The sequence below is a fragment of the Tachyglossus aculeatus genome, chromosome 3 (assembly GCF_015852505.1).
Source record: "Tachyglossus aculeatus isolate mTacAcu1 chromosome 3, mTacAcu1.pri, whole genome shotgun sequence".
In the NCBI taxonomy this organism is placed as follows: Eukaryota; Metazoa; Chordata; class Mammalia; order Monotremata; family Tachyglossidae; genus Tachyglossus; species Tachyglossus aculeatus.
In genome coordinates this window covers 77,139,139-77,154,985 of record NC_052068.1, presented here as the reverse complement: position 1 = coordinate 77,154,985, position 15,847 = coordinate 77,139,139, and the positions used below count along the sequence as shown (strand labels likewise).

The 15,847-nt window shown below is 44.5% G+C and overlaps 1 protein-coding gene across 2 annotated transcripts in view; it reads right to left on the bottom strand.

Moving 5' to 3' along the window:
- Window positions 1-15,847, bottom strand: part of PDZD2 (PDZ domain containing 2) — a 320,362-nt gene that overhangs the window by 291,800 nt on the left and 12,715 nt on the right. For both annotated transcript variants that reach the window (XM_038743608.1, XM_038743609.1), the window contains exon 2: window positions 3,336-4,173. In XM_038743608.1, coding sequence (XP_038599536.1) covers window positions 3,336-3,811 — 476 coding nt within the window. In that variant the 5' untranslated portion in view covers window positions 3,812-4,173. The remainder of the gene's footprint in view (window positions 1-3,335; window positions 4,174-15,847) is intronic.

Below are 15,847 nucleotides of genomic sequence, written 5' to 3'. Positions count from 1 at the left end.
GGCCTGAGTTGGAAAGAGTCTGTGGCTAGCGGCTGTCACTCAGCTGGGCAAAGGGATTCCTGCAGTTCCTGGCTCTCCAACAACCACCACCTGTACACCTGTACAATCCCTGGGCCCAGGGCTCAATCACACATTTTCAGGAAAGCAACAGGTACAACGTCAAAGGAGAAGCTGAGGCAAAGGAGACTCAGAAAGGCAACTGACTGGCAGAGATGATTGGAAGAGCTGGGTCTTTCCTAAGACTTCCCACCAGTTCTAAACTGGGGGACAGTTTGGAGGGAGCAAAGAGGTGTTGGAGTCACCAGAGAGAACCATTTCTTCTTCAATTTTTAAGAAGAGGAAGAGGAAGAAGATGAGGGAGAGGAAGAAGCCGAGGGAGAGGAAGAAGATGAGGGAGAGGAAGAAGAAGAAGAAGAAGAAGAAGGAGAAGAAAGGGGAGGAGGAAGAGGAGAAGAAGAAGGAGGAGGAGGAGAAGAAGACAAAGAAGAAGAAGAAGAAGAAGAAGAAGAAGAAGATGATGACAAAGATGGAGAAGGAGAAGGAGGAGAAGAGGGGGGAGGAGGAGAAGAAGACAATGAAGAAGACAGAAGACGAAGATGAAGATGACGAAGACGGAGGAGAAGCAGGAGGAGAAGGAGGAGGAGGAGGAGGAGGAGGAGGAGGAGAAGGAGGAGGAGGAGGAGGAGGAGAAGGAGAAGGAGGAGGAGGAGGAAAAGAAGAATATTTATTAAGCACTTATAACTTGCCAAGTGCTGTTATAAATAGATTAGGCACAGTCCCTGTCCCCTAAACCTTCCATGAAAATGGATCCTGGGCTAATAAAATGAGCCAAAGATCCTTTCTACAGTCATCTAGTACACTGTAAGCCCACTGTGGGGAGGGAACATGTCTGCTAACTCTGTTGTATAGAGTTAGAACAGTGCTCTACACATTATGAGCACTCAATCAATACATGCCATTGATTGATCTCCCAATTTCAGAATTTGTGCCTGAATCTGAGCCTGATTTTATACTCTCTCCCCAATCTGAATTCCTCCGACCTACTTACAGCCCCCATTCTTGGCATTGGTGGCCTGAGCCCAGTGATGGCTCCCCTCCCGGCTCCAAGACAGATATTGAGGGCTTGCTCTCCGCAGATGCTTGTGATCTCTAAGCCTATGGATGAGTAGTAGGAGATGACTGGAAGGGGAAGAGAGCAGCCTAGGCAATGTTGGCAGGGCAATGGAGATTTCATAAACCTTGGGATTTGGTCAGAACTGGAAGTTATTAAAACTATTTGAAGATTATGCTAAACACCAGGGTGAAGATTTAGCGACACTTGCTCTGTTCTGGACTCACTTTTAATGACCTTGGGATGATCATCTCTCTGGCCTCTGTTTTGTCATCTGTAAAATGGGTATGATGAGGGGCATGAAAAATGAATAAACATAGCTAAAAAACACTTTACTCTACAGTTGGGGGAGATCTCTGTTGCCTCTTAAGATGGCCATACTGCTTTTCCCTGTTTACCAAAAGCTATGATTGGAAGAAGGCAGGGGACATATGACTTCCCCATCTTGAAGGAGCAGAAGTTCTGCCTCAGCACAGGTATGAAGTTTGGGTGAAGCTGGACTAAAGCCAGTTCCCACGTTGCCAATTTGTACTTCCCAAGCGCTTAGTACAGTGCTCTGCACATAGTAAGCGCTCAATAAATATGATTGATTGATTGATTCCCAGAGCCTCAAAACAGAAACCTTGCAACACTACCTCATAAAAATTTGCTTTTGCGAGTGACCAATCTGGAAATGGTGAAAATTATTTTCTTTCTTCCCTAGCCATTAGCAGGGGACAATAATTCCCTACCACCAGCGGAGCACCTGCAGTAGTCATGGTGGATATAAGAACTATCAACTTTTGGGTAGAGCATTAACAAGAATGGTGCAATTATCGCCCACCATTAGACTGTAATCTCATCAAGGAACCTAGTACTGAAAGCATTTCCCAGGTGGTTCTTTTCCCCTTCCAGTCATCTCCCACTACTTGTACAGAAGACTGCAAATGGTAGAAACTCAAAAAATACTGACGCTGATCGGGGGATTCAAAGTTTTCCACTGGGACCTGGTCGGGGAATATCAAGGCCGTGAGTGATATAGAAATTCTCTTTCCAACCTTCAAATGAGAGTAATTATCCAGGCTTTCTGGGAGCACTTTGGGAGTCCACCAGGCCTCTTCACTCCAAGGGTGTGCAACCAGATGGCAAAAATTCCTTCCGAACACTGATAATAGCCTGGCAACCCTCCAAAACATTCAGCTCATTTTCAAATAGGGTAGCACTCGATTGGACTCTCCTGAGCACTTGGTACAGTGCTCAGCCTAGAGTAAGCATTCAGTAAATACTATTGATGGATTGATTGAAATAAAACCATCCACTGTTGACAGATCCAGCCCCTTACTGAAGAGCCAGGTCAAATGGCTTCCTCTCTGGAGGAAGGGAAATAATATTGATAATTATGGTATTTGTTAAGCATAGACACCCATCTAAGTGCTAGGGTAGATACAAGCTAGTCAGGTTGGACACAGTCCTTGTCCCACAAAGGGCTCACAGTTCTTTAATCCCCACTTTACAGATGAGGGAACTGAGGCACAGAGAAGTGAAGTGACTTGCCCAAGGTCACACAGCAGACAAGAAGAGCTGGGATTAGAACCCAGGCTTATGCTCTATCCACTACACCACACTGCTTCTCCATGAACACCACCACAGGACCTCGCAGATGCCAATACATGAAAACTAATGAAGAAATTTCTAGGGAGTCCCTACTGCTCCTGTTCTTCTAAGACGAGCGGCAGCTCTGACCTCACCTTTTAAAAAAACTTTTCTTTGGCAACCAATTAATCCCTTCAACGTGTTCAGACCTGGAGAGACCTTTCAAATCGGAAAAATTTTGCACACAGAACTTTCAGAACTCCTCTGGCTGTAATCCATCAGGTTATTACTGATGGAAAAAGCCAGAGTCACTCACCCTCCATCTACCCTTTCTTGGCACTCATTAAGTCTTCTGGAAATCAAAGCGGGCCTCCGCACAGTGTCTTCATTTTCCCCTCTAAGTAGGCGGAAGGAAGGAAATACTCTAGCTCTCCAAGATGGCATTTCCAAAAGCCGTATGGCCAGTTTGATCATTTGTTTTTCATCAGAGGATAAATGTTTGCACATTCTGACACGGGCTCTAATCCTGTGTCCCCCTAGGAATTTCAGAAAGAGAGTCCTGCACGGAGTAAGCATTCAAAAAACTCGATTGTCTGACTGATAATGTTAGAACTGATGAGTGAGCCCTTTCCAGTGGCGATTTCACACTCACCTCGCTCCGCCGACATCCACTCCAACCATCAGCTGGCCGTTCAGAGACAGGATCTCATCTCGGAGCCTCACCTTTCCACATTTTCCAGCCGGGCTGTTCTTCTTCAGCTCAGTTACCCAGATGCAACCAACATCCAGCACAGGGCCCCTGTTCATTTTTCTCTTCTTGCCTCCCCTCCGCTTTTCACCATAGTCTCCAAAGACGGGGATGTTCCCAAAACTTAAACCGACCGTCTCGGTGTCTCCCACCTCCTTGGTGAGGTAAACGGTACTGATTTCCATGTCCAGGGGATTCTGCTTGGGTGAGACAGTGCTCTCGTCCACGGCAAAATTGAGCTGGATGTATTCTCTGAGATTCTGAATGGCGGACTGGCACAGTCTTTGCTCTGGTCCTTCCCCGTCCTCCCTCGGGTTGTTCTGCAGCCACCGGTAGAGGAGGGGGAGGTGCAGTGCTGCATTTTCTTGTGTGATGGGCATGGCGTTCACCGCAGGGTTCCCGCATCATGGGAAGAATCGCCTCTAGGGACCAGGAGCAGGATGGGGAAAAAACCCTCTGGCATCCTGACAGCCATCCGCTTCATCCATGTCACGCTCAAACAGGGAGATGGAACAGGGAGGAATCGTGAGCAAGCCTGGTGGTCCAGCTTGGCACGGGGGAGCGGGACACGTTCGTAAAAACACTGAAACAATCACCGCAGAGTGATTGTCAGATGACAATCTGACAAGGAAGTGGCAGGTGAGTTCTTGTTTGGTTACTTGAACAGCTGTCCGAGCAGTAATTACACATGAATCAGATGTCCCAAGGGGAGTGACAACCCCATCGCTGAACTTGTTAGCACCTGTGAGGGAAGGGGAAAGAGGAAATACAGTTAGAGTGATGGTCAGTCCCTCATGATCCCATTGCTGTTACGTATGTTTCCCGGGAAATCATTCAGATCATCACACTGGCAGAAGGAAAGCAAGCTTGAGGAGTCTGCATAACAGCTCTCCCAACCTGCCAGCCTCCTTACTGAAGGGAAAGAAAGGGATTATTTTCTCTCCACCATTTCCCGTACTGGATTTCCAAGGCCAATCCATCCATCCGCAACAGGCAGAGCTGCACTTAAATCAGAGCATAATGAAAATAGATTTTTATTTGGGCACTAGTGATGGCATATCCTTGCAGTAAGGGGTAGAATGTGGTCTAGTTAGACTACGACCAGATCCTCGAGGCAGACCAAGTCGGCAGCTACCAGTTGGAAAGGACCACGAGTGCCAGATGCCATACCACTGCTTGGCAGAGGTTCCAAGGGAGAAGATCCTAAGGGAATCTCCTAATCCTTCACCCCCGCCCCAAGGAGTTTAGCAACTAACTACAAGCCCCTGAGCAAAGTAGCAGTAGTAATGGTATTTACTACAATGTACTGTGTGCAGGTCATTGTACTAAGTGTTGGGAAAGTCGGAGGACCTGGGTTCTAATTCTGCTCTGCCACTTCATTCATTCATTCATTCAATCGTATTACTGTGTGCAGAGCACTGTACTAAGCGCTTGGCACTTGCTTGCCGTGCGACCCTAGCCAAATCACTTAACTTCTCTGTGACCCAGCTTCCTCACCCAGTGCTCAGAACGCTGCTTGGCACATAGTAAGTGCTTAACAAATGCTATTATTATTATTATTATTATTATTATTATTATGTGTAAAATGGGAATTCAATTCCCTCATATTTAGAATGTGAACGCTGGTGGGAGCAGGGACTGTGTCTGACCTAAATTCCTTGAATCTAACCCATTGCTTAGTCCGGTGATTGGCACATAGTAAGTTTCTAATGAAAGCCTTAATTATTATTATAATTATTATACAGGTGGGAATTAGGCCCAGCTCCTGTTCCTCGAGGGGATCCCAATCTTCAGGTGGAAGGGAAAGGTTAAAGAAAGGAGCCCTGCCACTGGGGTTGATGTGCTTGTTTGGTGGAGCCTAGAACCATGTTTGCTCCCAGAAACAAAGTCCCCAGGGTCCCATGCTTGGAGAACGCAGGTAGCTTAAGAAGCAAAACCACAACAGCAACAGGTAGTTATACCATTTGAGCCCCAACCCTCCTCCCCACCCTGGCTCTGCAGTCGTGAAACGTCCAAAGCTGTCTAGACTGTAAGCTGATCTCTAGACTAAGCTCACTGCAGGCCGGGAATGTGTCTTTACTGTCATATTGTGTTCTCCCAAGCACTTAGTATATTTCTTTGCACACAGGAAGCACTCAATAAGTACGATTGAATGAATGAATCAACTTCTTGCACCAGGCCCACGCTTAGTACAGTGCTCTGCACAGAGTAAAAAATAAAATTGAACTGAATGACCTCTGAGATGCATTGTCTGCAGCCTTGGAATTTCTTATAGTATGAAAGCTCCTAGGGCTCGGAATTATGTTCAGTGCTGGAACTCAAACCAAGTTATTCCTAAATCAGGATTCTTTCTATATGATTCTGTCGACCCACCACATAAGGCGACCGAGGGACACAACGAATCAGTCAACAGGCTGCAAAGGGATGCTACTATACTGGCACTGGGACTTGGGGTTCCAATTTTCATTTTCTCTATGGATGTTGCCTGCTTCCCACCAATCAATCAATCAATCAATCGTATTTATTGAGCGCTTACTGTGTGCAGAGCACTGTACTAAGCGCTTGGAAGAGTACACTATAACCGTATCACAGACACAGTCCCAATAAGTTTACAGTCTAGAGGGGGAGACAGACATCAATACGAATAAATTACAGATATGGAGATAGGTGTGTACATATTCGTTCATTCATTCAGTCGTATTTATTGATCGTTTATTGTGTGCAGAGCACTGTACTAAGCGCTTGGGAAGTACAAGTTGGCAACATATAGAGACGGTCCCTACCCAACAGTGGGCTCACAGTACATATGTACAGAGGTGCCTTTTGGTCTCCAGAGTTAATCAATCCATGGTATTTGCTGAGCACTTACTGGGTGCAGAACACTGTACTGAGCACTGAAAGTAGCTTCCAGTCTACGGAACTACTGCTTATGTTTTTCCCTTCTCTCCTGGGGACAACGAGAGTCCTCCTAATACCCATTGCCACAGACAAGAAATCTCCTTTCCAGAACTCACCAGCATAAATCAAGAAACGGTCTTTGTTGAGTACCTAATAACAATAGTAGCATTTGCTAAATGCTTACTGTGTGCCAATATACACTGGGTAAATACAAGACAATCAGGTTGGACACATTCGCTCTCCCACATGGGGCTCCCAGACTGGTCTAAATGCTTGTGAGCACACAGTATAAAAAAAAAAAGGCGTGGGCCTGCACTCAAGGAGATTTTAATCAAATGAAGCAGGGACCTCATCTTCTCTGAACTTCTGATTCTAATGCAGGCAGTCTTTGGAAACTGTTTCCAAAGTTTGGAAAATACCTTTCCAAGCTTTTCAGAAGAGATTTAGCAAGGAACAGTAACGTCAGAGGTTGTATCTTAAATAATTGACCTTATTATTTCCAGAACCTAGAAAAGAAACTTGAAAATGTAGTTAGCTTCAAATTTCCAAAGAAATGGAGTAAGACATTATGCCGGCATAAACTTTATGTTTATAAGAAGGAAAGCTGGGATCAGAGAGACTTCATGCATGTATGAAGAGAAAATACACCTTTGAATGTGACAGGCAGTCTCACTATTATTGATTTAGAGAACTCACGCCCACCCACTCATCTTACGAATGAATTAAAAATATTTCCATCAGGTATCAGCTGCATTTCTGATTGCTCAATATACATAATTAGGGACAAATACCCTTGGACAAGATAAATTGATCTGAGAGAATGAGTGGGAAAAAGCCAACCGTAAAATCAGAGACTAGTTTTCTCTTTCTAATATGAAAGGATTTTTTGTTGTATTCCAAGTCAATGACCCAAATCAACCATACTCACCAACTACTATTTCACTCATTCCTTCTGGGAGTTATAAGGTGAAAAATTCAGATTCACTGCCGTCCAACACCATGTGACTTCCATGTGCCTGTCTCTACAAGCAGGCTTGCTTCAGAAAACGTGGTGGAGGCTGTTTTATTAGCACAAATTGTCCTCAAGTTTCATTAGTGGCTTTCTGTCTGTATTTATGTTTTGCTTTGGAGAAAAAATTAAGATTTTGGAGACTACTCTTGGGCCAGAGAGGCCTGCTCAATGTCTTTATTACACTCATTCATTCATTCAATCATATTTATGAGCACTTATTGTGTGCAGAGCACTGTACTAAGCGATTGGGAGAGTACAATATAACAATAAACAGATACAGTGCTCCTTTATTCTTAGCATATGATCCCAGTATAGGGCAGGGACTGAACTTGATCCATCTAGACTGTACAGTCCTCGTGGGAGGAGAGCATGTCTACCAACTGTACTATATTGTACTCTCCCAAGCACTTAGTATGGTGCTCTTCGCACAGTAACTGCTCAATAAATATCATTGATTAATGGATTGATCGGTCTGATAATTTTGATCCTACTGCAACACTTCAAGTGTTTGGCACATAGTAAATGCTTAATAAACACCATCAAAATTACTGGAGTCTATTTTTGCTCTTTTTTTCTGGGCCTATCGAAGGCAATGGGATTAGAGGAGTGGTATGTCAAGAAAGGGAAAGAATACCAGGTTTGAGATTTTGTGTGATCCCAGCCTAAAAATCTATTTGGGGTAGGTCTATTTGGGGTTAAAGTGTAATGGCCTAAAGGATAGAGCACGGGCCTGGGAGACTGAAAGACCTAGGTTCTAATCCTGGCTTCACTACTTGTCTTCTGTATGACTTAAAGCAAGTCACTTAACTCCTCTGTGTCTCAGTTATTTCCTCTATAAAAGGGGTATGGAGACTATGAGCCCCATGTAGGACAGGGACTGAGTCCAACCTAATCAGAGAAGCAGCATGGCTTAGTGGAAAGAGCCTGGGCTTGGGAATCAGAAGTTATGGGTTCTGATCCCGGGTCTGCCACTTATCAGCTGTGTGATTTTGGGCAAGTCACTTAACTTCTCTGTGCCTCAGTTACCTCATCTGTAAAGTGGGGATTAAGACTGTGTTGTGGGATAACCTGATTACTTTGTATCTACCCCAGCACCTAGAACAGTGCTTGGCACACAGTAAGTGTTTAACAAATACCATCATCATCATTATAATTAACTTGTATCTTCCTAGCATTTAGAACAGTGCTTGACATATAGTAAGCGCATAACAAATACTATTATTATTATTATTATTGTTATTATTATTATTAAGCAACTTGTAAAAGACCCCTATTTCAGCCTGGAGAATGACTGAATCAATTAATAGTATTTATTGAGCACCTATTATATGCAGAACACTGTACTAAGTGCTTGAAGAGAAGACCAGAAAGTGATCTAACTGTCATCATGTACGTGGTGGAATTTTGTTTAAAAAAAGGGTGCTGGCCACTTCATTTACAGACCTTCAGAGGACAAGATTAGGAAATGCGCTTAAATTGAAGCCAGAGAGAATGTGGTTAGATAGAAGGAAGAATTTGTTGACTTTCAGGATAGCAAAACCCTTTAACAGTCTGCTGTAGGAGTTTGTGAAATCTCTATCCCTGGAGAACTTTTCAAAAAGAAGTAACAGCTATAGTCAGTTCTATAACATGTTTTCATTGTGAATTTTGGAGTGAACACTGTTGGGGAATTAGGTAAGCATTTTCCAACGAAGTGCATCTGTCTAGTTTCAACACAATGAGGAGTCAGAAAGATGGTAGTGTGCATATGAACAGCAGCATCAAGACACCAATACTGTAAACATGAAGTTCATCAAGAGTGTAATCCACGAATTCTAGAACAGACGGTATTTGCTCTGGATTGTCATGTGACCTGATGCCTCTGATGCCTTCAAATGTCCAAATAGTTTTCTTGTACAGTCATGAAAATTTCAATGACCCTGAAGGTGTTACAAATATACCACTTGTGGGTACACGAGAGGCAGGGGACTAGACAAAATGACCCCTCCAGACTCCTACTCGCTCCATTCTTCAAACATAATTGGATTATCTTCTATCTATCCCTGTACTTAGCACAGAGCTTGGAAAATAACTTTTTCCCTTTTTTATTAAATGGCATTCATTATGCACTTACTGTGTGCCGGGCATTATACTAAGTGTTGGGGTAGAGACAGGCTCATTCATTCAATTCAATTGTACTTATTGAGCACTTACTGTGTGCAAAGCACTGTACTACATGCCCATCAGGTTAGACCTGGTCCATGTGCTACATGGGTCTCACAGTCTTAATCCCCATTTTACACTAGAGGTAACTGAGGCACAGAGATGTGAAGAGACTTGTAAAAGGTCACCCAGCAGACAAGTGACTGAATCAGGATTAGAACCCTAGGCCTCTGACTTCAGGCCCAGGCCATTTGGCCACAATGCTTCTCATTCTCCATGCACTTAACAAATACCACAGTTGTGATTCTAGACTGTGAGTCCATTGTTGGGTAGGGATTGTCTCTATCTGTTGCCGAATTGTACTTTCCAAGCACTTAGTAGAGTGCTCTGCACAAAGTAAGCATTCAACAAGCGCTTAGTACAGTGCTCTGCATACAGTAAGAACTCAATAAATACGATTGAATGAATGAATAAATATGATTGAATGAATAAATTAATTAACCTTCCAAGTGCTTTATAATAATAATATATAATATTATTATAATATATAATGATGGCATTCATTAAGCACTTACTATGTGCAAAGCACTGTTCTAAGCACTGGGAAGGTTACAAGGTGATCAGGTTGTCCCCGGGGGGGATCACAGTCTTAATCCCCATTTTACAGATGAGGTAACTGAGGCACAGAGAAGTTAAGTGACTTGCCCAAAGTCACACAGCTGACAGTTGGTGGAGCCGGGATTTGAACCCATGACCTCTGGCTACACAGCCCGTGCTCTTTCCACTGAGCCACGCTGCTTCTGCTTTAGGGAGCCCGGAGAACTGAAGGATGGGTCATCTCCCTCACCTACCCCAAAGTAAGATCCCATATTTTTCTTGGCTGAAAATTCCTCTCCCCGTCCCTCTAAGCAACAGCATTTCCTCGACAGAAAGATGATGATGTCCTAGAGAAGAAGCAGAGATCTCAGGGGCATAGAAGACTCTCATTGGGTCCAAGTAGTCATCTGCAATCAATCAATAAATGGTATTTATTGAGCACTTACTGTGTGCAGAGCACTATACTAAGCGCTTGGGAGACCACAATACAATAATAAATGGACACATTCCCTGCCCAGAGCGAGTTTACAGTCTAGAGGGTTGAAAGGGTACAAATGCATAGGTGACAAGGGGGGAGAGAGAGTAGGGGAAATGACAGTTTAGTCAGGGAAGATCTCTTGGAAGAGAGTTGGAAGACATCTTCCCTGCCCACAGGGATCTGCAGAGAAAGTTCCGATTCACTCAGATCATCAGCAGGACTTTTTGAGGGCCTACCAAGGTCTGGAAGAAAGCTACAACCAGCGACAGCTCAACTCTGGCATAATCCAACAACCCAGAAGGGGTGTTTCAGGGCTGTGGGGGAGGTGGGATGCAATGAGGGTGGCATCCCTGCCTATGGCAGGATTGTCCCGGGAGGGGAGATGCTTCCCAGCCCCACCTTCAGCTCCTGCTGTCTGTCTGATCACCACCAACCCCAGCCCTGATTCTCCCCTTTCACCCCACCCCATGGCTCTGGACTGCAAGTCTGGCATCTCTGCCTGGGAGGCGGCAATTCGTAGCAGAAAGATGTTGGGACGGAGAGTAGGGAGCCTTGAATTCTAATCCTGGCTTTGCCCCCTATTGGCTGCATGAATATGGATACGTCATTTAAAAACTTGGTGCCTCAGTTTCCTCATCTGTCCTGTCATCCTCTCCCTGACTTTCTCATTACTGAAGATGGCACCAACATCCTCTCTGTCTCACAAGCCCATAGCTTTGGCATCATCCTTGACATACCTCTCTCATTCAAACCACTTATTCAATCTGTCATCAAATCCTGTCGGTTCCGCTTCCAAAACGTCACTAAAATCCACCATCCAAACCACTACTATGCTGATCCAGGCGCTTGTCCTATCCCGCCTTGATTACTGTGTCAGCCTTCTTGCTGACTTCCCTGCCTCCTGTCTCTCCCCACTCAAGTCCATACCTCACTCTGCTGCCCTGATCATTTTTCTAAAAAAATGTTCAGTCCATACTTCCTCACTTCTCAAAACTCTCCAGCAGTTGCCCATCCGCCTCTGCATCAAACAGAAATTCCTTACCATAGGCTTTAAAACACCCAATCTCCTTGCCCTCTCCTGTCCTAACTTGTTGATTTCCTACTACAACTCAGCATGTTCGTTTTGCTCCTCTAATGCCAACTACTCAATCTACCTCTATCTCATCTATCTCACCACTGACCCCCCTTGCCCACTTCGTACCTCTGGCCTGGAACTCCCTCTCCCTTCCTATCCGACAGACAGATTATCACTCTCCCCACCTTTAAAGCCTTATTAAAATCACATCTCCTCTGAGCAGCCTGCCATTCAATTGTATTTATTGAGCTAAGCCCTCATTTCCTCTACTCCCTCTCCCTTCTACATTGCGTTCCCACTTGGAATTATACCCTTTAAGCACTTGATATTCACCCCACCCAAAGCCCTCACAATTTATCTGAATGCTTGTCTCCCCATCTAGGCTGTAAGCTCCTTGTGGGCAGAGAACATGTCTACCAACTCTGTTACATTCTACTCTCTCAAACACTTAGCACATTGCTCTGCACATAGGAAGCACTCAATAAATAAATAAATCAGAACCACTACTATTACTGCTATTACCTCTGCAACTATTACCTCTGCTACTACTGCTACTATTACCAACAACAACAACAACAACTACTACTACTACTACCACAACTACTACTACTACTACTACTACTACTACTACTACTACTACTACTACTACTACTACTACTACTACTACTACTACTACTACTACTACTACTACTACTGAAGCAGCATGGCCTAGTGGATACAGCCCAGGCCTGGGAATCAGAAGGTCATGGGTTCTAATCCCAGGTCTGTCACTTGCCTGCTGTGTGACCTTGGACAAGTCACTTCACTTCTCTGGGCCTCAATTACATCCTCTGTAAAATGGGGATTGAGACTGTGAGCCCCACATGGGACAGGGACTGTGTCCAATCCGATTTGCTTGTATCCACCCCAGCACTTAGTACAGGCACATAGTAAGCACTTAATAAATACCATTATTATTATCACTAATAAATAAGATTGATTGTAAAATGGGAATCAGATACCTATTCTTTTTATATGGAATTTGTTAAACATGACTATGCGTCAAACACTGTTCTAAGTACTGGGGAAGGTAGATGTTAATTAGGTTGGACACAGTCCCTGTCCCACAAGACACTTACAGTTTAAGTAGGAGGGAGGACAGGTATCCCTATTTTACAGTTGAGGAAACTGAGGCACAGAGAAGTGAGCCTCTTGTGGGGCAGGGACTGTAGCTGAACTGATTATCTTGTAACTCCCCCAGAGCTTGGCATATAGTAAGTACTTAATAAATACTTTTATTTTGATATAGTAAGTACTTACATATTTTCATTTTGATTAGAGTCAGTATTCAGTGGCTGACAGGTAATCCCTCCACCCAGTGGAAAGCCAATTTACCACTGCTGCTACCCAAACCATCCGAATCCTCCTCGCTCACCACAGTGGTTATCACCACCATCACCACTGTTTCCCCTTTCTCCTTCCACCATCCACGCCCCCAGAAAAACCCACTTACCACCATGATGGTGGAGGGCAGGGTAAGGTGATTTGGGCCACTGGCATTCTGCAGAGGATTTTTTCTTTACTTTCAGCACTGGCCTCTAAATTCACTGTATTAGGGGCTTGGGTGGATAAAATGAAATCAAAGACAAGGCCCCACCTTTGAAGAGCTTCCAAAGGTCCCATCACCCCATGCAGCAGTGGAATTGAGGACACAATACTTGTGTTTTCAAGTACCATAAATGCTGAGTTCTCAACCCAACTAGGACTTCCATGTCAATGTCAAGATTAAATGACCTCCAGTCTCTTCCAACCTCATGATTCTATAAATGAGCTTTCCTAATTCCTGACATAAGCCATAACAGTTCACCCCTTCAGAGCTACTGTAATTACTAAATTGCTCTGTGAACAGGCAAGAGAATAGCCTTTGAGCCAGTGAAATGTTTAGCTGGAAAAAGCCAGTAATAACCAGAGGAGTTCTGCAAACACACAAAAGTTTTGTTTGAAATGACAGCTTTTCCCCAACTACTGACCTGTGCAAATATGCCCAAAGCACTCACATCCAGGCTATCAGTAACCTCCTGCAATGAACGGAATTAGGAGACACAGAAATGTCCAGTCTCTCTTTGTCTGTCATACATCATTCTCAAATTAGATTTCCCTCACAGAAAGCTTGAAGCAAAACACCCACGACGGTGCAAATTAATTCCGAGTGGCTGTGCGTTGACAGCCTTCTCATCCAAAACAAATGCTTTTGCATGGACTTAGTTTATGGTTTCTCTAATTCAGTTACCAACCATGAAGCTCACTGACCAGGGAGAATCTGAACCTGTCCCAGAAGAGGGGAGAGGCTTGGGAATGGAGAATGGGTGGAAGGAGGAACTAAGAATTGTGGGGGATGAGAGGAGGAGGAGGACGAGGATGAGGACAAGGAGGAAGAGGAGGAGGAGGAGGATCTGGACATGGAAAATAGAAAAAAGAAATCCACAGGCTGCAGGGTATTTTAGGGGCAACATTTAGTTGTGAACATCTGAAAAATGGGTTCATGAAATACAGTCCAATGCCAAAAGAGATTTTTGGCAGGAATTTAGAAATCAGGAAAATGGGCACTGACTAACTATATCATTCAGGGTTATGAGCTTATTCACCCCCTTGCGAAGAACACACAAGAATGCTTCATTATTCAAAAAAGCCAAATCATATTCAGTATCATCTGTATTTATGGAACATCTGTGTGCCGGACAACATCCAACACAGGTAAAAGACATAATCCCTTCCCTCAAAGCCTGCGCCAGGAATTTCCATCCAAAACGAGATCTGTTCTGCTTCCCCTTAGGAATAGCAGAGCATCCTGGGAGAGAGTCAGCCTAGGGGATCTTTAGGGGTGGGGATTGGCAAGGGGCCAGGTCTTTCCTAAGCAAAGAGCCAGGGAGAGGCCAGCAGAGCAGGGTACCCTCAGCCAGGTTTTAATAATAATAAATATAGCTGTGGCTTGTTAAGCAGTTACTATGTTCCAGGCACTGTACTAAGTGCTGGGGTGGATGCAAGCAAATCAGGTTGGACACAGTCCCTGTCCCACTTGGGACTCACAGTCTCAATCCCCATTTGACAGACGAGATAACTGAGGCATAGAGGAAGTTAAATGACTTGCCCAGGGTCACACAGCAGACGTGGTGGAGGAGACATTAGAATCCATGACCTTCTGATTCCCAGGCCCATCTCTATCCACTATGCCATGTCTTAAAGCACCACTCCTGCTCCAAGATTCCCAGATCAGCTTTCTCCAGCTTCCTCTCCTGCATGGCTATCACTGTCTCCCCTCCGCCCACCAATAACCTCCTCTCCTTCCCTATGGCCACTGCTCCCCCTCCCCACTTCTGGTGGCATTTGAGCAGACACTTGGATGAGTGTTAATTAACCAAAATATTCTAGAGTCAACAATGCACCCAGCACTGTAGGTTGGCTTTCCAGGCATGGACATAGTCACCTGACTTAGCATGAAGCATGTCCAGTCCACATGGAAGATTTAAAACTGTAGTGGGGATGGGCCAAACTTCTATATTAGATTCTGAACATCTGCCAACATATAGGAGAGGGGCCTCTAGGGTTACTGTTAAACTTCCTGAAAAAAAATCCCAACTGATCACACAGTTTAACCCTCTAATGTGCAGGATCTTTTGGACATCATAAAACATTAGGGTAAGTGGGGGTTCAAAACCCTTGAATTGGGGGAACCACTGTGAATTGGGGGAATTAATCGGCAAAGGGATTGGATGAACAAGGCTGAACTGTCCTTTCCAACCACTGTGAAGTACTCTCTAACTCACACTAAGTGCATTTCCCCTCCCACACCCTCGATCACTAGTGAAAGCCCAGAACGTAGCAGTGTGGCTCTTACAGAATCCTCAAAGGAAACAGAGAGTGCAAAGAAGAAGAAACGGTTTGGCGCGGGTGAGTTTCTGCTGCGTTTCCACTTTTCCCAGGCCCTCACTATGGGAAAGGCCACAAACAATGATCATTCAGAAAACAAGAAAAAGTAACTTGAATTAGAGTCCCCGTCCCTGTTTGCTCTTTCAGGCAGGAAACTTGAAGTAGAGAAGGTAAGGGATCAGAACCAGTTGGCCAACTTTGGACTGCAGGTCCTGAAATCTTTCCATTAGGCAATGAAATCTCCCAAGGTAGTAGGAAATTAGCTTTGCAGAGTACAGCATTTACCTTTGCCTAATCAATAATGAGGA